Source organism: Lissotriton vulgaris, chromosome 4_1, assembly GCF_964263255.1.
Source record: "Lissotriton vulgaris chromosome 4_1, aLisVul1.2, whole genome shotgun sequence".
Classification (NCBI taxonomy): domain Eukaryota; kingdom Metazoa; phylum Chordata; class Amphibia; order Caudata; family Salamandridae; genus Lissotriton; species Lissotriton vulgaris.
The window spans coordinates 1,770,635,048-1,770,658,267 of record NC_141691.1 but is presented as its reverse complement, the minus strand read 5'-3'; the positions used below and the strand labels follow the sequence as shown (position 1 = coordinate 1,770,658,267).

General features: G+C 43.1%; 1 protein-coding gene across 2 annotated transcripts in view; it reads right to left on the bottom strand.

Annotated features, from left to right (window-relative positions):
• Positions 1-23,220, bottom strand: part of RIMS2 (regulating synaptic membrane exocytosis 2) — a 1,859,827-nt gene that overhangs the window by 1,552,762 nt on the left and 283,845 nt on the right. For both annotated transcript variants that reach the window (XM_086966100.1, XM_086966101.1), the window contains one exon: positions 532-742. In XM_086966100.1, the coding sequence (XP_086822226.1) occupies positions 532-742 (211 nt within the window). The remainder of the gene's footprint in view (positions 1-531; positions 743-23,220) is intronic.

Here is a 23,220-nt window from a genome sequence, read left to right as displayed (position 1 = left end):
GAAGATACATTTGACTTTGCTCATTCTTCACTCCTCTCTGTCATGATGATTATCCCATATTTCTGAAACTTAGATAAAGTAGTGAAATGTGAACCATAACATGGGATGATCCTCTAATGTGCTAACACTTACATTACTCCTACTCTGCTGGAATGGCCAAGGCAAGGCTGTTTCAGTGTGTAATAATCTCCACATCGGCGCTAAGAAATTAACCAATTGTACCAAGCACTGGTGTTTCCAAATTGATTTTGCCTGCTATTTGTCAGTGTAAATCCTTACAAGTGATCTAGTAAACAGCAGAAGGTTCGCCTCTATGTCATATATTAACCCATGGGACAGAGCATTGTAGATGCTACCTGTTAAAGAGTTTATTAAACTTTTTTGAAATAATGCCTTCCAAACAATTACAGGAAGAAATACAGAGGTGTATTCAATTCCGAATTTAGTGACACCAACAACTTACCACCCTTACTCCTAATTACCAAGCATTCCCCGAAAACACGTGGATTATAAACACAGCAGATTTCGTACCTTGTTTGAGCGTAAGGACACCCGTCCTCCACAACGTGCGCAGAACTTTGTTTGGCAATATGAACAGTTGTGGCCACAGCCATCGGCAAACTTTGTTTTGTGGCAGATTCCACAGGTGGGGGCTTCACCCTTCTGCTCCTGTGTCTGTTGTGCTTCTTCACCCATCTTCTTGACCTGCTCCTTGTACATTTCAAACTGCTGGTGCAATTTTCTGCAGAAAAAAAGGAAAGCGAAATCCAAATTAGAGCTGATTTTCATTTTAGAAAGTTTTATTCGTTCTTCAGTATATTTGTTCACACCTCATACCAGGAGCGAACATGTTCATGGGTTAATAAAAAGGGACCTCAGCATATAGTTTTGTAAACTTCTACATAACGTTTGCTCAGAAAAGGTGTATACTGTCCCTCTTCTTACTTCCTGGAATGATTCAAAGAGGTTAAGGAAGACTGAGAAGAGGAGCATTTCCATTGGAAATAGTAAGAGTGCAGGCTGTATGAGAAGGCACTCCAAGGAATGATGGTGGAGCAGGTTCCTAGTGTGGGAAGCCAAGCTAGGAGCACTCAAAGCTGCTCTATCTGCGTGCCAGTGTTTACACTAGAAGACAGGCATTGGTGCTGATACGGGTTTTAGAGGGCGGGGCTGAAATTCGGCATTTAGCGGGCTTTTCTATCATTTTCATGATTAATGGACGTCCCTGCATTGGTAAAATATATTTGGTCATATTGATGTTCGTCATCTGCAATGCAGTAGCTAAATATAGCTGATGTTTCCGTGACTCTAAAGGCATTGAAAGCAAATTTTACTCATTTACAAACACACTTACAGAGCGCCAACCAAGACTGCCTTGCCGCACTTTCAGAGCGCTTTTACACCATGAGACTGTAGAGTGATGTGGTGTTCACTGATGCTCATCATATAACCAAGGTAAACTGGATGCTTCTTCATATCCTACTAAACCTATGTTATAGATACTGATTCAACAGGTCTTCTTTTTCATTTGCAAAGTATATAGGCAGCCATCACATATAAAAACTCATTATATGCATGCAGCCGCAGTTCACTGTTTTAATAAAGGCCACCTGAAAAAGTGGGACTCAAACAGAAAACGTATTATTTTAAAGGACCAAAATAAACAACATGCATATTGCAGAATTTATGCATTTATTATACCCTCTCATGCTGAAGGTGGCTAACCTTCAAGTCCAGGTAGGTACCTTCCCTAACTGCACGACTAAGGAACTAATTCAGTCTTGAAAGCTAACCCAGCTAACCCAGTCCCCCAAATGAACAAATTGTTCAGACCAAAATGGGTTCTATGACATGTGAGAGAGGACAAAGACCTTTCAACTGGATCGATAAGCAGGTCTCGCTTCCAAATCCAAATTTTTGCAAAGAAGGCAAAGGCAAAGGCAAAGGCAAACATTTCCGCTGAAGATTTCCCTCATGGATAGGGTCTGGTTCTGTTGTGGTGGTCTAAAAATTAGGGAACCAAAAGTGCAGAAGGGCAGAGGGTACAGTTGCATGCAGACAAACATGGGTCCCATGGAACTCCCACATGGAGATCTTGCTGCATCTACGATCACTTTACTCAGCCTCTACAGCACACAACCAATACAGAAGTAGAGTATTAAAGAGAAAGCAAGCTGACACTTTAATAGGAAAATTCACAAAATTTAAAGACTCATCCCTCTTCCATTACATAAGAAAGAATACCATGCAGGCAACAATTCCTTTATTTATTACAGCCGTGAAGCAGTATTTGATGTAGTTACTGAAAGATTACATTTTTTTAAAGCTGCTTGTCTTTTATATTTTTACCGCGAACAGCCACATTGATCTTTAGTATAGGTGGTCTAAGTCAGGACAGGACGAAAACCTGGAATCTGAACATTTTTCTTGACCTCCCTCATAAGATTAGGCCTCAAGGTAGCGTAGCTAAGCAAGTAACAGTTTAAGAGTCCGATTCAAAAGATATCTGCACACCTGCATGACATGTAGGTCCCCAAATAAATGTACTTATGAATGCTATTCAACGGAAAATATTCGTACAATGTGGTTTTGTACTCCTGAGAGGATTTCTTTCAGATGTAACATTCTAACAGCATAGTGGAAAAGTCGAAAAGTGAGTCTGTTGTGGTGATCCTATGAAATACATTGAAAAAGAAGCACTTCCCAAAGTGTAGGCAGGGCTGGACTGGGAACTAAAACCGGCCCTGAAAAAGTGCTCACGCCTCCCCACCCCACTCCCACGGGGGGGTTTGTGGGTGCCGCGGAGCTCTTTGTCAGGGCCGCTTTTTGGACGATTTTGTTACAGGACCGATTTTGCACCTAGGCTGTAAAAACAGCCCCGTAACAAAAACGGCCCCCAGGGGCCCAAAACCGGCCCCCACCCATGCGGCACACCGGGGGATTGCCCGGTGCCCGCTACGGCCAGTCCAGCGGGTTGCCAAAATACAATGAAGTAAGGTCAGAGTGAATGGGTTTAAAGGTTTGTAATTAAGATGAAAGGTTAAGAGCTGGGGTAAAAGGTCTGTGGTTAAGATGTATATGGTTAAAGATATAGGGCTTGGGATCTAAGGTTAAAGGTACAGAGGATATGGGCATAGAGTTAACAGTATAGGGTCATGGGTGTAGGTTTAAGAGGTGTGGAGTTACGGTATGGGTACAGGGGCAAGGTGTAGAGTTTTAAAGGTACAATTAAGCGTAAAACTTGTACTAGTTGGGGAGTGTATGTAAATGTATTGGCATTTATATAGCGCACTACTTACCCGTAGGGTCCCAAGGCGCTTCGACCGCTGCGAAACCCTTCCTGGCTTCCCTGAGAGATGGTCCCTTAATGGGTATCTCCAGGGTGAGACCAGGCATCCCCGGCAGTCTGGTGGGGCCGTTAGTGAAGATGAGGCAAGCTAATGCCCAGAGTTGCCGAGTGTGAACGCTGATCAGAGTGGGCACCGAGGCGAGAGAATTATCGAGTCCGCTGACCCTGGTCCAGAAACCTGCCGCGCCGGGAATCGAACCCTGGTCCCGGGCCGTCCTCTGCTCTCGGGTCTGCCGCCTCTAACCAGTGAGCCACACTACTTCACAAGTTTAAGCATTTGGATTATACAGTTTATAAAATGTAAATTACAGGAGTAATGTTTTATGGGTTTCAGTTATAAGGTTATGATTTGTTTAATGGTGAATGATACAAATGCCACAACTGGTACTTTTCTGGGCACTTGTTTGTACTTAGCTGAGTACAAACAAGGGAGCCCAGGAAGGTGAAAACCTATGGTGGCGGTAGGATGCTGCAATGCTTAAGCCCCTTATTTGGGTTTCCTTTTTAGGTCGAGCCTATAGCAGTGCACATGCGCTGCCATAGGAAAACGACCTCTTCCAGCTGACCAGGACTTTTCACAAGCTCATGCTTGTGGCTGTATTTCCTGCAATATTTTGATTGGTGTTTGCGTGCGTCCACCTTAAAAGACAGCACGCAAGTAGGTAAAGACGGGTGCATGCCCCGCCTTTCCCAGCAAATTTAACCACCCACGGCGTAGGGCTTGCGGTTAGGCGCAGAGCGGCATCTGCTTCCAATTATCGTAATTGGAAACAGATGTGCTGCTCGCTCTCTGGCGCACCACCCGTTCTCCTTGCCCGCAATTTAATCGTGGTAAGTTTATTGGTGTCAGGAACTTAGAATTCCATGTTTGACTCTCGGTATGATGCCATAGTTTGCAGGGTTCTAGTTATCTCACCTCAGAGTCCTTTTCCCAATTAAATCGAGTGGTTTATTTATAATTCTAAAATATTAATTATCGTATCGTATTTTTTTTTTATTTTGCACAAACACATTGCCTGATCTGCCTTAACTTCACTGGGGCAATTTTGTTGAAGGGGAGGACGATACACTGCATAGTTTGAGAATTGAATCATACCAGTTTCATGCTGACATCTGGATTGCTGTGTGAACAATAGTTTTATCGGATGCTCACAGAATGTGTATATGTAATCTAAAATCCACGATTTTAGCCATGGCAATGAAGGATGGCTCTGGCACAGAGTCGGTTCTGGGATATCTACATTTGTAAAACATATGATGTTTCTCTGTTGTACTAAAAGACAGCAGGCAGTGGTCACTAGAATCCTCCACAGGTGGGCATTTTGAATAGTGTTAATAGGGACTGGACTGTTAATTACATTCACTCGTTAATGGTTTAAGTCAGTCTGCCCAATTTCTTTTCGTGTTCTCCTCCAATGATGTCACTTAGAGTCAAAGCAACAATTCTCTGAAGTGGCAAATAATTGTGTGCGACACCGCCCCCCGGTGCTGATTGATTTACAATGCATGGAATTGCTGTTTGTAAACACTGGGTTCAGGTCCCAGCCCTTGGCCTTTTGAAGTCTAGGAAGAAGGTTACACACAGATGCTTAAGACCGGTGTCTCCGTGTGTTTGTGGAGAGCCGGAGGGAAAGGGGTGAGGGCTGGGAGCAAGACTACTTGTAGTTTTATTTAACAGGGCATGCCTGCCTTTCTGCTTTGGTCGAGTCCGGCACAAACAGAAGCCCGGTGTTCAGCTGCTCGGCGCGCTTGTGGGAGGTGGGGCAGGGGTGGTGAGATCTGCACGCGCGCCTGTGTGCGTGCACACTCACTTAGAGCATTTGGCCTGCTAGTACCACACCACACCAAGTCTTGAACGTTTCTACAGCCCGAGCAGAGAAATCGTAAATCGGGGCCGCGGACACACACAGAGTTGTGAGGTGCTGGCACGGGTCACGCTGCCTCCCCAGGATGCACAATTGTCCCCGAAGACGAATCTTGGGGCCCCTGGATACTTTGTAACATGTGTTTTTGTAGTGGTAATGTTCTAATGTAATTGCTAATCTCTCCAGAGCAGGGGGAGCCACTGCCTGCATCAGAGCCTTCCCTTTTGTTTGTTAGTTAATCCCCACTCGTTTTCTGCATTGGCAAACGGTTATTTGGCTGTTTAATAAGTGTAAGTTAATATTGAGTTTAAATGTGCTAGAGAGGTCTTACTGGCACATTGATTGCTTTTTCCCCAATAAGCATCACCCTTTCTCTTTTTAAATTGTGTGTTTGTTTTGGACAGTGTTGCGGGCCCTACTCTGAAAATGACACAATTGTTTACTGTGATTTCCATGGGTAGTGTCTGAGTTGTGTAGGTTTTGCATACTCGTTTTGCCTTAAAAGATTTTGCCTACAGACCACTTTGGGTGTCTGCACAGAACTATTTTCTGCACACAAAACACGCCTACACAACAGAACACATGCCTACATATAGATGCACATACAGAAGGAGCTTTTGGATAGCCCTTTTCAGCCTCTGGCTGATGTAATTCATCTGACTTTAGTGATTGGCTAACCGGGTTGTTCATCACAGCTGACACCAGCCCACAGTATTTCACATATGCAAACCTAAAAACAATTGTTATGTATACACTCACATTGTTTTTCCCTCTGGACACTTATCACCCCATCCACCACGACTGCTCCTGTTTACTCCCCACTACCGTTGTTCCAACACCAGCGACCCGATGGGGGCATGGCAACTCCAAAGTGATACCAGGATTCTCAAGTTCCAAGATAGTTTATTTCTTTTTTACTTTACTTTTCTAAAACTGCTGTCAGACATGTTGGAATGATAAAATAGCGGAAATGACATCTGGCCTGTCAGGAGGCATGATGCACAAAGTGGCAATCAGGGAATGCATACAAATTGTTCCATAATGGCCTCCATGTGCTTGAATGAACGTGTGTTTACCTTTCCAATATGGCGAACGACCATTTGAAAATGGTAATGTTAAAATAAAGAAGCATTGGCGAAGACAGTAAGTCAGGTCTCACCTTTGAAATGTCAAGACCTATTGGCTCTACCAATGCTTGCTCCATTTCTATGTCCAGTGTGCAGTTTCTGGCTGGTATGAACATCCTGGACCCATCCCAGTCCGGTTTCTGCAGCAACCACAGCACTGAAACCACCCTCATCGCCACCACAGATGACATCAGGACCCTGCTAGACAACGGAGAAACAGCAGCCCTCATCCTCCTGGACCTATCAGCCGTCTTTGACACAGTCTGCCACCGCACCCTTTGCACATGCCTACACGACGCCGGAATCCAAGGGAAGGCCCTGGACTGGACCACATCCTTTCTCTCCGGCAGAACTCAGAGAGTCCGCCTCCCCCCCTCCCACTCCAATGCCACAGAGATCATCTGCTGTGTACCCTGGGGCTCGTCCCTCAGCCCAACGCTGTTCAATATCTACATGGCACCACTCGCCCACGTCACCTGTCAACACGACCTCAACATCATTTCCTACGCTGATGACACCCAACTGATCATCTCCCTCACCAAAAGACCCTCACACAGCCAAAACCAACCTCCACGAAGGAATGAAGGACATCGCCGACTGGATGAGGAACAGCCGACTGAAGCTGAACTCGTACATGACGGAGGTCCTCATCCTTGGGTCCACCCCTTCGGCCTGGGACGACTACTGGTGCCCGACCACACTAGGAACTGCTCCGACACCCACAGACCACGCACGCAACCTAGGGGTCATGCTCTACTCCACCCTCACCATGACTAAGAAGGTCAACAATGTCTCCTCCTCCTGCTTCAACACCCTCCGAATGCTACGTAGGATCTTCAAGTGGATCCCCACTGAAACATTATGAAGAGTCACTCAGGCTCTCGTCACCAGCAGGCTGGACTACGGCAACGCCCTCCATGCAGGAGCATCAGCCAAGCTCCTGAGACGGCTGCAACGCATCAAGAACGCCACAGCACGTCTGATCCTTGACATCCCCCACCGCAGCCACATCACTTCCCACCTAAGAGACCTACACTGGCTCCCGGTCAACAAGAGGATAGCCTTAAAGCTCCTCATCCACGCACTTAAAGCCCTCCACGACACCGGCCCAGCGTACCTTAACAGACGACTCAGCTTCTACACCCCCACCCTCAAGCTCCGCTCTGCCGACCTTGCTCTTGCCTCTGTCCCCCGCATCCGAAGAACGACAGCCGGAGGCTAATCCTTCTCCCACCTTGCCGCCAAGATCTGGAACACCCTCCCCACCAACCTAATGCAGACCCAAGACCTACTGGCCTTCAGAAGACCACTCAAGACCTGGCTCTTCGATCCGTACCAACCCACCAAACCTTTCCCCCCATCCCCTCCAGCGCCTTGAGACCCTCACTGGTATGTAGTGTGCTCTACAAGTGCCCTGATTGATGGATTGATTTTTTTGTTTTAATAGTGTGTGTATATATATATATATATATATATATATATATATATATATATATACACATAGATATAGATATATATATATACATTTTTTTTTCTTTCACTTAAAAAACCATAGGTTTCAGGCCTTATATAGTTAGGAATTAGCATTTAAAAACCATTGAAATTGCTTCTATATAGTTAGTTGTACTAACTATATTTCGCGCACCCGCAATCCACTGCTGATGATGTCACATATTACATCATTCATGACATGGTCAGTGACATCACTGATGACATCACTGATGACATCTCAAATGACATCACTGATGACATCTCATTTGACATCACTGATGACATCACTGATGACATCATCCAGTGACTGTGTGTTTCTGTAAAGTTTAAATATGTTTTATATATAGAAGAATAAGAGGATGTATAAGTGTCCGGATGAAGGATTTAGTAGGTGTGTGACTGACTGTATGAGTGAGTGATTAAATGTGTCTTACTAAATGCATGGGCTAGTGACTAAACTGTCTGAATGTGTGAATCAGTATGTCTGTTGTTGTGTAAGCTGCTGCATGTGTTGATCAGTAGCTATATGAGTGGCTATATGGGTTATTGATTGGTTGCCCAAGTATTTGAATGGGAGACTGAGTGTGTGTGTGGGTGGCTGGGAGGTGTGTGACTCTGAGCATAGATGTGTGAGCAGTTGATTTACTAGGTGTATGATTTCAAGAGTGCATGTGGAAACAGCTATATGGGCGGTTGACTGTGTGCATGGGTGTTTTGGTGAGTGAATGGATATCTCAGTGCTACATGTGCAAGTAAGTACATATGTAAAATACAGTGCATGTGAGAGTTGGCATATATAAATGACTATACATGAGAGCCAGTGAATGTGCGAGTGGCTATATGGATCATTGTGTACTTGTATCAGTGATTGTATAAGAGAGTAAGTATGCGTTAGTATATGTTTGAATAAGTAAGGTGTTGTGTGTATAACTGTATAGTTGAGGAAATGGAAGAGTGATTGATTCTTTGCATGACTGACTAGGTGTGTGAGTAACTCCATGGATGAGTGGCAGTGTGTGAGTGTCTGTATAGGTGTATGAGTGCATATGATAGTGTTGTATTGATGAGTGACTGTATGTATGAGTGATTCTATGGGTGAATGAGTGAATGTGTGTGCAGACCTAGGAATCAGTGAGTGCGTATGTAGTAACTGGTATTGGTGTGTCAATGGTTTCAAGAATGGTAGTCTGTATTTAACACTGGGTGTATCAAAGGTTATATTAGAGTGTGAGGAGGTGCATCGTATTATCACATGAATGATATCATCAGTGATGTGATCAGTGATGTCAAATGAGATGTCATCAGTGATGTCATCACTGATGTCATTTGAAATGTCATCAGTGATGTCATTTGAAATGTCATCAGTGATGTCACTGACCATGTCATGAATGATGTAATATGTGACATCATCAGCAGTGGATTGCGGGTGCGCGAAATATACTTAGTACAACTAACTATATAGGAGCAATTTCAATGGTTTTTTAAATGCTGATTCCTAACTATATAAGGCCAGAAACCTATGGTTTTTAAGTGAATTTGCAAGGTTTTTAAAATGCTAATTCCTAACTATATAAGGCCTGAAACCTATGGTTTTTTAAGTGAATTTGCAAGGTTTTTTTAAATGCTAATTCCTAACTATAGAAGTCCTGAAACCTATGGTTTTTTAAGTGAATTTGCAAGGTTTTTTAAATGCTAATTCCTAACTATATAAGGCTTGAAACCTATGTTTTTTTCAGTGAATTTGCAAGGTTTTTTAAATGCTAATTCCTAACTATATCAGGCATGAAACCTATATTTTTTTTCAATAAATTTCAAAGGTTTTGTAAATGCTAATTCTATTAGCGGATAACGTTTATATATGTTATTATCCTTCTGGGACCACCTGAGCAGCCATCTTGTTTCTCAGGAGAAGTGAGGCACAAGAGAGCACAAAACAAGAGTGGAAAACGCGAAAAGGGGGCAGGGATGAGACCCCCTAGCCCTTCACAGGGGGTCCCAGAAGGACAACCAAGTGCAAAAAAAATTTCTTTTTTTTTTAAATCACAGGGTACGCGCACGGTACACGTACCCCTCGATTTTTTTGAATTTTTTTTTTGCCCTTGGAGGTCCTTCTAGGACCCCCTGAGAAGGGCTAGAGGGTTGGGGGGTCTCTACCCTGCCCCCTTTTCGTGTTTTCCACTCTTGTTTTGGACTCTTGTGCTCCAGTTCTCCTGAAAAACAAGATGGTGGCCAACCCTTCCTGGTTTGGACAGTTTGGAATGTTGACAGTCGACGGCCAGCCAATCAGAAACTCGCTTGCGCACGTAAGGGTACGCGCGCGTACACGTACAATACGCGTACCGTACGCGTACGGTGCGCGTACGGTGAGCACATATAGATCTATAATTTTCTCATATTCAATTTTCTCAACAACTACTGGAGGGATTTTCACCAAATATAGTAAAGGCACTACTGCATACCTGTCCCTACCATTTTGCCAAGTTTGGTGTAATTCCGTTCTGCCGTTCGGGCTGTAGCCGTGTCTAAAGGTCCCATAGAAAATGCCATTTGAAAAATGTCAAATTCAATTTTCTCAAGAACTACTGGAGGGATTTTCACCAAACATAGCAAAGGCACATGTGCATACCAGGCCCTACTATTTTGCCAAGTTTGGTGTAATTCCATTCAGCCGTTCGGGCTGTAGCCGTGTCTAAAGGTCCCTATGGAAATGAACATGGGGAAAACACGTTTTGGGACCCCCCTTTCGGCCCCGCTTGACGAATCCCCCGAAAATTTCGGGGGCGGAGCGGAGCTGGCCAGAATTCTGGAAAATTACACGCAGATTCCTCAATCAGCGCCAAAGTTATTCCCAATAGAATGTTGAGCGCATATAGATATATAATTTTCTCAAATTCAATTTTCTCAACAACCAGTGGAGGGATTTTCACCATATAAAGAAAAGGCACTACTGCATACCTGTCCCTACCATTTTGCCAAGTTTGGTGTAATTCCGTTCAGCTGTTCGGGCTGTAGCCGTGTCTAAAGGTCCCATAAAAAATGCCATTTGAAAAATTTCAAATTTAATTTTCTCAAGAACTACTGGAGGGATTTTCACCAAACATAGCAAAGGCACATCTGCATACCAGGCCCTACCATTTTGCCAAGTTTGGTGTAATTCCATTCCGCCGTTCAGGCTGTAGCCGTGTCTAAAGGTCCCTATAGAAATTAACATGGGGAAAACACGTTTTGTGACCCCCCTTTTTTCTCGGCCCCCGCTTGACGAATCCCCCCGATGCGGAGCGTAGATGAGCAAATTTAAGGAAAATTACACGCAGATTCCTCAATCAGCGCCAAAGTTATTCCCAATAGAATGTTGTGGATTTCCTATGGTAACTAGGTCCTAACTATATATACCTACTGGCGACCGCCAGTAGGTAATTTATATATATTTATGGGTAGGGTCACTCTAAGTATGCAATTTTGAGGCCATGGTGTTTTCCTGCATAATTATGGGTTTGCCAAAGAATACATCATCTGCCGCATGATTTCCAGATTTTAACATAATATGTTTCTAGCTGAAATGTTACTAAAAATGCAGCAACATGTTGCTACCCAGTGGAAGGCCCCCTTCCGTAGGTTATTTGGTCATCTTTCAGAAGCTTATTGCTGTAATTGAGTGTTAAAGTGGTGCTAATAAGGGGAAACCTTTACTAAGACAGAGTTAACCAGTTTAAACAAGCATTGGCATAGCCATAGGTCTCGCCTGTGGGACCTTATAAGTGTTTAGCCATGCAACAGTTGATGTTGTTGCACCAAGGATTTTGTGCTGCATAACTAAATACTTATAAGGTCCCAAAAACGATACTTATTGGCTATGCCAATGCTTGCTGACTCTGTATTTACCAATCATGGTACATGCAAACTGTATTTCTGCTCGTTCCTGGACCTTAAAGATGAGCAGCACTAGATAAGGTAACAATGAAAAAAAGATGGTATGGCCTTGGTGAGAGACAGCAGTCTCAGAAACTCCGAAAGAAGCACTTCTACAAATAACACTTCTAAATTATGAGTTCTAACAATTACATAATTCAAAAAAGGAACACTTTCCAAAATGTATGACTCAAAATACACTGAAGGAAGGGCAGTGTGAAAGGGGTTAAGAGTGTAGGGTAAAAGGGTTATTGGTATGGGGTAAAATGAATGAGTTTACAGTTGTGGGATGGGAGCGAGGGTATGACTATAAGGTTAAGGGACATCGGGTTTGGGAGAAAGGATTAGAGGTTAAGGATTAGGGATATAGAAATAAGTGTTAGGCACTAGTGTTAAAGGCTTGGGGACTAGAGATAAAAGTTTGTGATCGAGGTTTAAAAAAAACAAATCATAACTTTATTAGGATAAGTCACCATTACAAGTTATGCATATAATTGTACAACACTCTCCAGACACAAGGACCAAAAAGTAGATAGCAGCATCAGAGGACATTTATACATTACCACATGTGCAGAAGCTGAGAATGAAAGCTATGATCAGGATTTACTGTGTCATGTCTGCGTGGAGGTGCAACTCTTCCCCTCCCTCTGCATTTGGGTCTGACATGGGGGAGTGAGATGTAGCGTTGTCATTGGTTCGGTGGTACAACACTAGGGGGGACCATATGTCGTGCGGTCTGCAAGTCGGGGGCATCAGGCTTCAATATTCGCCTAAATGAGTTTAGCAATGGGCAGCATCGGCCAGCCAGGCCTTGGGGGATGAATCCAGCTTGCGGCCCCAGTGGATTGCCACCCGGCGGCACGTAAGAATCAACAGCATTGCAGCTAATTGGCGGCTGGAGTCTGGGATCTCCTTGAGGTACCCCAAGAGGCAAATCTTGGGAGTTGGTGTAATTGTGTTCCGTGCGATGACCTGTATGATACTGCAAACTTCTTGCCAGAAGGAAGCAATTCTGGGGCAGGGTAGGTGTATAAAGGAGGCATCAGGGGCGGAGCATCTTAGGCAGTTGGCATCAGCAGTCAGTCCCATTTTATAGGGAGTAGTGGGAGTGTGGTAAAATCTAAGTAAGTATTTAAAGTGTACGAGGAACAGCCGGTAGTTAAGAGATCATTTTTTAGATTGATTACAGAAATATTGCCACTGTTCAGGTGTTGGATAATCGCCTAGATCGGTGGACCAGGCAAGGCACGCCCGCTCAGTGTCATCCAGGGACACCACAAGTGACAGTGCATAAAGCCTAGTAACTAGTTTGCGTGGGGAGGTGGCAGTGTGTATGTATTCTAACCCTCGCACGGGGGGGGGAGCTGGGGAAATAGTCATTAATGGCCTTACAAGTGGCTCTAATTTGACACTATAATAGCTTGTCTAGTGGATTTGCGCCAGCAGGGAGGGACAAAATTGCCCGTTGGGGTAGAGAGGGAACCAGGGTTAAGGGTATGGTGACTATGGTGAAGGGTATGGGGGATATGGGATATAGAAAAAGGTTTGTGGGCAAGGGTTAAGGAGCCAGGTTTAACCTCTGCGATTACATTTGTCTAAAGTCACAGTTGAAAAAGAGTTTAATTTAAGGTGTGTCAAGAGCTACAGGGACTTTTATTCGACCAGGACATAAAAAAAGTGTTACTTGTTACAGAAAAAGTGCACTTAATGAATTTCAATTGAACCCACTTCAATTTTAAAGTGATACAATTAAAACTGTTAAACATCCAAATTTATGAGGCGCAAGCATTTAAGGTGGGACATGACCTTGAACCTCCAAGGTCCACTATCAAACATATGGACACCAGCAACACCTATTGTGTGAATGAAGGGACAGTGCTGACCTCTGGGCATCAACGATACAAGCAACTCGCCTTTTTAAGTGAAAACCGTCCCACCACAGGTTCTGATTCAGATCTGCCACCCAGAAATGGACAGTCTGCCTACAGACAGGAAGTACATGCTAACACTCAATTTAGGACAGACCCAACCTACTCTGTGTAATCCTCTCTGCCACAAGACGCGGAACCTGCATATTCTAGCATTCAACAGCATTGTTGCTCATAAGCATGGGCGGATTTTGCGGATCCACGATCCGCGGATTTTGCGGATTTGCGGATCGTGGATCCGCAAAATCCACGGATTTTGCAGATTTGCGGATCCGTGGATTTGGGGCGGGGCTTCCATGCGAGTGCACATGCTTCTTGTGTGTATAAAAGGTCAGAGAAAGATCAGTTCAGCAGATGAAGAGAAATAAGCCCCTGGTCACAGAAACAGCACGGGTATTGCGCTCGTGAAAGTCACGGATGCAAAAGCCTCTATCCAGCATCACAGCTGATTTTCCACGGTAGATTTGTGAAGAAGGCACACCTGCCTCGACGACGCTCACGATTGTTTTTGGGCTGGTGAATGAGTCACAGGAAGGGCATGTTGTAAATATTTTAGGATGGCGCCGGCAAGCTGCCAGCGCCATCCTAAAATACTTACTAAATTAGCTTCAACAGGAAGCTCTAATAGATAAAATCGAGACCTGCCTTATTTTATCTATTAGAGCTTCCTGTTGAAGCTAACTTAGTAACTATTTTAGGATGGCGCTGGCAGCTTGCCGGCGCCATCGTAAAATAGTTACAACAGGCCACAACTTTTGCCCCCGGAATAATCCGCCGCTCGCGGATTTGCGAATTCTCGGTAAATTCGCGGGAGTTCGCGGATCGCGAATTTACCGAAAATTCGCAAAATCCGCGAGCGGAACGGATTTTCCGCTCATACTTAGTTGTTCAAGCAAAGCCTGGTTGCAGGTCTGAGTTGTGGGGTTAAGAGTAAAATATAATGCTTCCTAGGCCACATCTTTATGCATTTGTTCATAAGAAACCACCTGAATATAACCATCTGTAATTCAAGACTTTCTTTCTCAGATGGGACTTTTAGACAAGGTAGTCTCTCTCCAAATTGCAGGATTGTTTGAGACTTGCCAGTTAGATCACTCTGGAATTAACGTTCTCGGTACACTCAGACCCTAGCAGATAGTCATCTTCTATGTCGGAGACTAGAAAGACACTGGAGACAAGCATATGACACGGTCTCCAGAACATGTTATGTCCAACAGAGGAAATTATATCTCTCTGACATAAAAACAGCAAAAAAGGAATATTACACCAAGCTTATAATGGAAGCACACCAAAACCAAAAAACTATCTTTACCATAGTTAAGTCTTTCACTCACCCGAAAGCCCTCACCACCGATATACCTCCCTCAGAGAGCCTATGCAATCAAATTGCAGATTTCTTCGTTGACAAAATTGTCAACATTCAGAAAGACTTTCCCCCTCCTTCGACAACCCCCTTAGAGGTAACAGTCAACTACCCTCTTCTCTCCAGTTTCAAATCGGTCTCCCTGCAACAGACAAGCAAGGCAATCCGGGCCTGTAAATCAGGAGCGTCTACTGATTCCTGTCCCCCCATCATTCTACATCACCTGATTGACACAGTCAACCCCTACATTAATGCCATTATTAATGAATCCCTTGAATCCGGACTTGTACCTGCGGAATGGAAGAAGGCCACTGTAAAACCCCTGTTGAAAAAACAGAACAAATCGCCATCAGATTTGACTAACATGCGCCCCATCTCCTTACTTCCTATTCTTGGCAAAGTCACGGAGCATTTAGTGCATGAGGAGCTTAAAACTTTCGCAGAAACCCATAACATCCTGCACCCTCAGCAATCAGGCTTCCGCTCCGGTCACTCCACCGAAACAGCTTTGATCGAACTTGCTGATTCCATCAAATTCCTGCAGGATGAGGGCAAGCAAGCTGTCCTCATCCTGCTGGATCTCACAGCAGCGTTCGACACTATCTCGCATGCCATCTTAATTAACCGAATGCGAGAGATCGGCGTGACAGACACAGCCTTGGCCTGGATCTCGTCGTTTCTATCAAATAGGTCTCAGACTGTGTCCCTTGGACCCCACCTATCCTGCGAAAAACTCATCACATCTGGAGTGCCCCAGGGGTCCATATTAAGCCCTTTATTTTTTAACATCTACATGGCACCCCTTTTAGCTGTGATAGAATCACATGGGATTCTTGTCACGTCTTACGCTGACGACACTCAATTGGTCGTCACCATTGACAAACAGCTGACTGACGCAGATCTCAGGTTTAAAAACTGTCTCTCTGATGTTTTTAAGTGGTTAAATACTAACCATCTTAGATGCAACAGTGCTAAGACGGAAATTATCCCATTAGGTAAAAATCTTTCTTTTTGCCCGAAAGATTGGTGGCCCCCAGGATCAGAGGCCCCTCCAAGTGCAGTCCCATCAGCCAGAAACCTAGGTGTGCAATTCGACTCTTCTCTTTCTTTCGATGACCACGTTAAGATTACTGCCGGTCGCTGTTTTGGACTAATAAAATCTCTGAAGACATTTTTTGATTTCCTCCCAATTGCAGCCAGAAAGTCAGTCGCGGTAGCCCTCATACTCTCCCGACTTGACTACTGCAATGGCCTTATGGCCGGAGTGAAAAAATCTACTCTCAGAAAGCTGCAGAGCATCCAACATGCTGCAGCTCGACTGGTTTTACAACTCCCCAGAAGGTCATCAGCGTCTGCAGCCCTTAACTCGCTGCACTGGATGCCACTGCATAAAAGAATCCTCTTTAAACTGCTCCTTACAGTTTTCAAAACCATGCAAAATACAGGGCCCCGCTACTTTGTAAACCGTTTCACGCGCTATAACCCCCCGCGCTGCTTGAGATCCTCTGGGACAAATCTGGTTCTAATCCCCAGATTCAAATACAAGACCAAGGGTGGGAAATCCTTCAATGTTCTGGCAGCCAAAGCCTGGAACAATCTACCTGTCAACCTCAGATCCATAGAAAATGAGAACAACTTTAGAAAACTTCTCAAGACATGGGTCTACCAACAACTAGACTCCTCTGTCCTGGCTGCCATTTAGCTTCTCTCTTTCATCACACCCCACTCTTTCAGTTATTCTCCGCAGCTTGCCCAGCGCCATGATGCTCCCTTGGGAGCGAACGTTAGCGCTTTACAAATGCACACAAATATCAAATATCAAATATCAATATAGTGTGCGTCTTCCCCACCTCATGTGTTGCGCTTACGATTGATTTTGTTTAGGACTATATGCCTTGGGCCCTGCAGGCATCCACTGACCGCCGGCATGAGCTTCACTCCTGTCACAGTACCACATGTCGATCTAAAGCTCAAGCGCACCCTCATCCTTTATGGAGCACAGCATCCTCCTTGCTCCAAGCCTTTGGGTCTTAGACACTGATGGGCTTTGCTTTCTCAGATACCCATGCGTTATCAAACAGGTAACCACGTGTGACCTTAATACCACAGGCATCTTGGTTGCACACCGGTCAACAATATTGGCAAAGGAAAGGCGTGCAAACAAATTTAACCATCAAAGACTGCACCGTCCCTGGTCCTGGCGCATTGTTTGGAACAATATTACTCTAGTTGAGCGCCACAATATTTAAACAGTGGTTTAGTCTCATTTAAATGTCATCTTAGCACCGAACACATTTTTAAGTGGTGTTGCCTGTCACCTCATGCTTGACATATATTACCAGAATGTGTTCTGTCCAAACATATATGCTTGCACATCCATAAGTTTTGTTTTCCATTGCCGGATAGACAGTCATGATATGGCGTAATGGGAAGAATACTTAATGAACTACATTTCTACTACCAAGGAGGGAGAAGAGAATGTTTCCCTTGGCAAGAAAAATAACATCCTTTTTGCATACTCTACATCCCACTGAATTACAGTTCTAAAACGTGAAGGAAAAAATTACCTAGGACTGTGAAGGAAATTGATGTTTTTAAAAATGCAATTGATGATCTTGATACCGATTCCTCCCCTAAGATATGCGCTGCAAATAAGAGATACAATTTCTTTCAGAGGAAACAAGGCGTTTCCATACCTATTGAGGATTATGTGGTGACCCTTAAAAAGCTTGCTATCGCATGTCAATTTGGTAATCTTAATGACGATTTTATCCGAGACCAAACTGTTATACATTTCAGCAAATTGAGCATGTAAGAAACTCTATGGATTAATGGTGATTCGTTATTGAAAGATATTGCTGCTTTAGTCAAAAAAGCGGAGTTCCGGAGTTGTCTATGAGGTGTGCTAAAGCTGCCGTAGGAAATAGGAATACTGTGTACAAGGTTTGTCAAGATGGATAATGGAATAAAAAAAAAGAAGTGTGAATGTCATTAGAACGAAGGAGGTTGAGACGAAGTTAACCATTTCATCCAAACATAAATGACCAGACCTAAGGAAAAACGTGCAGTCTATTACAGATATGGTAGCAAGGACTATCTAGTCTATGAAAAATAGAATTCCCAGACACAAGATCAGTGTTCACATCGTGGCATTACTGCCCATTATGTTAGTAAGGGAAAACGTGCCTCCTCCAGTGTCGATTGTGCTATTGAGCAGACTGATTGGGAGTCATCAGGAGATCATATGAATGCGGAAAATCATGTGTCTAGCATGAGGATGAGGGAGGGTGTTTTGGGTCGGAGTTTTAATTTGAAAAAAAAAAAAAAACAGTGTGTGAAATGACTACTGGGGGAAACACTTTGTGCACTGTAGCCGATACCGGTTCAACATACACAAAAGATGTCAGAAATGTGTGGAATTAAAAGTTTGCCACCACAATAGGTAATGTACTGGAAAAAGCAGACATTCATCCAGAAAGTTTAATAGGGGAAGCAAACCAGTGTTGGCTTACAGAACATTATCATTTGAATTCAAGTGTAGAAAAGCTACCGGAAAGCAGTACGTTGCAGAGAAAGGACCTTCTGTTCTGTGATGGATCAATCATCATGATCGTTGGGCCTCACCCTAGACCACAATAATTTAAAAAAAATGCTTTTAATAGACAGAATAAATGGATTTCACTCAAGCTAGAAAGAGCATTTGTCAACTATTTTTGGAAAAGAACTAGGGAAACTAAATGATTTCACCAACAATATTGTGTTGAAAAATGTGCTGCACCTGTATTCCTCAAGGATAGAAATATTCCATTGTGACTCAGGACGGACGTTTAGCTGAACTGGAAAGGTTAGCGAGTTTGGGGATCACTGACAGTGTGAAATTGTTGGCTACATTGGTCGAACCTTGATGTGCCACTTGGAAGGTAGGATTGGTCACTTTAACGCCACCGGTGTGTCACTTTTTGTGACCCACCAGTGCTGTAAAAAATGCACCTTATTCAGTCATATTTACAAAGTGACGCATTTAGGTAGATGCGTCACTTTGTAAGCCCCTGCGCCACATTATACCTACGTCAGGTGTAATGTATGCAAAAGGGACGTATTGACGCAAGAAAGGGTCGTAGAGGTGACGCAGTGAAATCTATGAGATATCACTGCGTCACTTTTATGACGCTGTTGCGTCCAAATCTTGCGCCTGTATCACAGCAGGCATAAGACTGATGTAGGCCCTTTCACATGGGGCCTGGCCCCATGTGAAAGGATGCATTGCTGGAGTTGCATCATTTTTGTGACACACTCCAGCAATGCATCACTTTTGCACTTACAGATACGTCTGAAATACTGACGTATCTGTAAGTACTTCCGACATAATACGTCATATATTTAATATGGCGCATGACTAGAAGACTGAAGGCCTCATTTATGAGGCCATGCGTCACTTTAACGCCACTGGTGCGTCACTTTTTGTGACGCACCAGTGCTGTAAAAAATGCACCTTATTCAGTCATATTTACAAAGTGGCGCATCTAGGTAGATGCGTCACTTTGTAAGCCCCTGCGCCACATTATACCTACGTCAGGTGTATTGTATTGCAAAAGGGACGTATTGACGCAAGAAAGGGTCGTAGAGGTGACGCAGTGAAATCTATGAGATATCACGGCGTCACTTTTATGACGCTGTTGCGTCCAAATCTTACGCCTGTTTCACAGCAGGCGTGCAGGCCCTTTCACATGTTGTCATCAGTGATGTCATCAGTGATGCCATTTGAGATGTCATCAGTGATGTCATCAGTGATGTCACTGACCATGTCATGAATGATGTAATATGTGCAATGATCAGCAGTGGATTGCGGGTGCACGATATATAGTTAGTGCAACTAACTATATATGCGAATTTCAATGGTTTTGTGTGAGTAAAATAAGGTTTTGTAAATGCTAATTCCTAACTATATATGGTCTATAACCTATGGTTTTTTTCAGTGAATTTCAATGGTTTTTTAATAGCAAATATCAAAAGCTTTAAAATGTATTCTTCTTTTAAAGGAAAAATATATTTTATATGTATTTAATATAATTTTTTTATGTATATAAATTTTTTGAGGGAACGAATTTATCAACTATCATGCTGAAGAAGTGTGGGGGAAAAAAACCAAAGAGGAGGACTAAGAGGAAAGAATAATCAGTTCAAAAATACAATTGCTTTAAAGCATGAAGTGCTTTTCCACACATTTACATTTAAATAACCCATATTAGAACATACAAAATATCTACAGATGAGATGCTGTACATTGAATTTTAGACTCTTCATTGGTACCTACATGTTGGTACTTACATCACCCACACAACACAACAGCTCTATTCAGAGCTACCCTACCTCAAAGCACTCTAAAATATTATTTTACTATTTCCCTTGGTTTTCCCCTTGTTACGCTTTCCGGAACGCTACCCGGTGCGCGGACCGGGCGCTAACCGTGCGAAAATTTGGAAAAAAAAGGTTTTTTTTTTTTACATATATGGGCCTCCTCAGCCACCCTCAGAAAACCTAGGGGGTCAGGATTTGTCTCCCGTGCCCCCTTATACCCATTCCCAACATTGTTTATCCTCCATCTTGTGACTAAATTTGTCCGAAACACAAGATGGCGGACTCCCGTTACACTACCGTTGAGCTACCCGGTTCGCGTACCGGGTAGCTCTTCCACTGCGAAAAATCGAAAACAAAATTATTTTATTTTTTTGCCCCGCGGGGCCCTTTAATAGCCCCCACATCAATCCTAGGGGGTCAGGAGGGGTCTACCTTGCCCCTTTCATTCATTTCCCCCTTCGTTTATTTCCACCTCTTGTCTCTCGATCCTACAGAGAGACAAGATGGCGGCCGCTCTGGACTGTTTAGAATGTTGAGTCACCGGAGGGCCAATCCGCTTCTCCTCGCGAAGTTCCGTTACGCGTCTGGTACGCGAACCGGGGCGCTAACCGGGACGCTGTCACAGATATATATATTTTTTTGAACGTTAATTTCTCATAATCCACTGGAGCACATATCTTGAGACCTAGCAAAGGCACATCGGGCAAACAGTCTCTACAATTTTGCCAAGTTTCATAGAAATCCATTCAGCCGTTCGAGCTAAAAGTGAGTCCAACCGCCCTATTGAAAACTCAATGTTAAAAACACGTTTTGGGACCCCCTTTTTTCTCAGCCCCCGCTTGACTAAACCCCCCCAAACTTTCAGGGGACGCTCAGAAACAAAATGTGCCATTTTCCTGAAAATTTCAGCCAATTCCGTCCATCAACGCCAAAGTTATTCAACATAGAATTTTCGGAAATCCCTATTCAAAAAAATCCTAACTATATATACCTACTGGCGACCGCCAGTAGGTAATATATATATATATATATATATATATATATATAACATTTCTATGGCAAAATGAAACCCCTCATTTTGTTCCTTTGCAAATTAGATGTTTTAAGTGTTAACACTTTATTCCAATCAAGATGACTTCAGGTGTGCCATACTTTTGTCATAAGTAAGACTGTTAGCACTCTAGTTGTTCTTTAGAACACTCTGGGACATTCTGTCACTGGGCTATAGTTGGGCTACATCTGGCTGATATTTGGGCTACATTTGTTTTTTTTTGTCTCTGGTGGCCATCTTTGGGCTACATTGGGCTACATTGGGCTACATTTGGGCTCTAACATATATATAGCCCAATGTAGCCCAATATATATTTTTCAAAGTTGATTTTCGTAAAAACCGCTGGAGAATATATCTTGAGACATAGCAAAGGCACATCGGGCTACCAGTCCCTACAATTTTGCCAAGTTTTGTGGAAATCCATTCAGCCGTTCGAGCTAAAAGTGAGTCCAACCGCCCTATGGAAAACTCAATGTTAAAAACACGTTTTGGGACCCCCCTTTTTTCTCTGCCCCCGCTTGACAAAACCCCCCCAAACTTTCAGGGGACGCTCAGAAACAAAATGTGCAATTTTCCTGAAAATTTCAGCCAATTCCGTCCATCAACGCCAAAGTTATTCAACATAGAATTTTCAGAAATCCCTATTCAAAAAAATCCTAACTATATATACCTACTGGCAACCGCCAGTTGGTAATATATATCTATCTATCTATCTATATATCTATCTATATATCTATATATATATCTATATATATATATATATATATATATATATATATACTGGATTTTTGCTTTGATGTTTATATTTTGTATGATCAAATAAAGTGTTTTGAAATGAATGATTGAGATCATGACATTTCTATACACTTATAATGGTGAATTGTTGATATTTATCCCATGTATCAAATATTACTGTATCTAGTGTAAACTCTTCTTCTGCAAGATCAAGTCAGACTGAACGGCGGGATCTGTAATGTATTTAGGTTCACACAGCAGCCCGCATCACCACACATGTTATGATCACTTAAGTAGGACTTGAAAGTGAGTGCTCCAGGAACTCTTCATAAAGCAGATCACTGACAGAACACAATACAGCCTTTTACTTTAAACAAGATCCTTTAATACTACATGTACTTATTTTGGGCAGGTCTTTATTCAAAATACTGAGCATATTAAGTAACATATACAGACAGGCAGAGTTTGAGGTCTCTTCTTTTTTAAGTAGATATCACGCTAGAGCCTCTGCAATTCTTAAATTAATGTAATTATTTTATTGAAAATGGTTTTGCCACAAATAAAATATGTGTTACACAACTTCTAATGTCACTTCATCAGGGCCAGAGAGTAATTACATGACACCATATATAAAAAGATCCTTTTCACAAGCAATTATCAGGAAAAAAAATGCCACACTCCAATATGAAATGAGGTATTCAATCTCCTAAATAGTCACTTGCGGGGTAACGTCAAATGTAAAAAACAATACATTGTTCGTGTACGTCCAAGGACCAATATTAAAGATTTATCAGGTCACAACAGAAGAGCTTCACTTTTCGAAAAACAATAGTGAGCTTCCGAGAAAGAAAAACAAGCATTGGAAATGCAATAGGTCTCGCATCATTAGAGTTAGTGCTTTTAGAATTGTTGATGTGTTTTTTTTGTAAATCTTTAGCATTTTTGTTTCCTCCTTTTCGCGGGCCCCTTTCCCTAGCCAAGTCATCAGCAAAGATCCAAGTTGTGGCATATATACAGTGGCGCGGCTTGTGCGAGCGAAGCGCC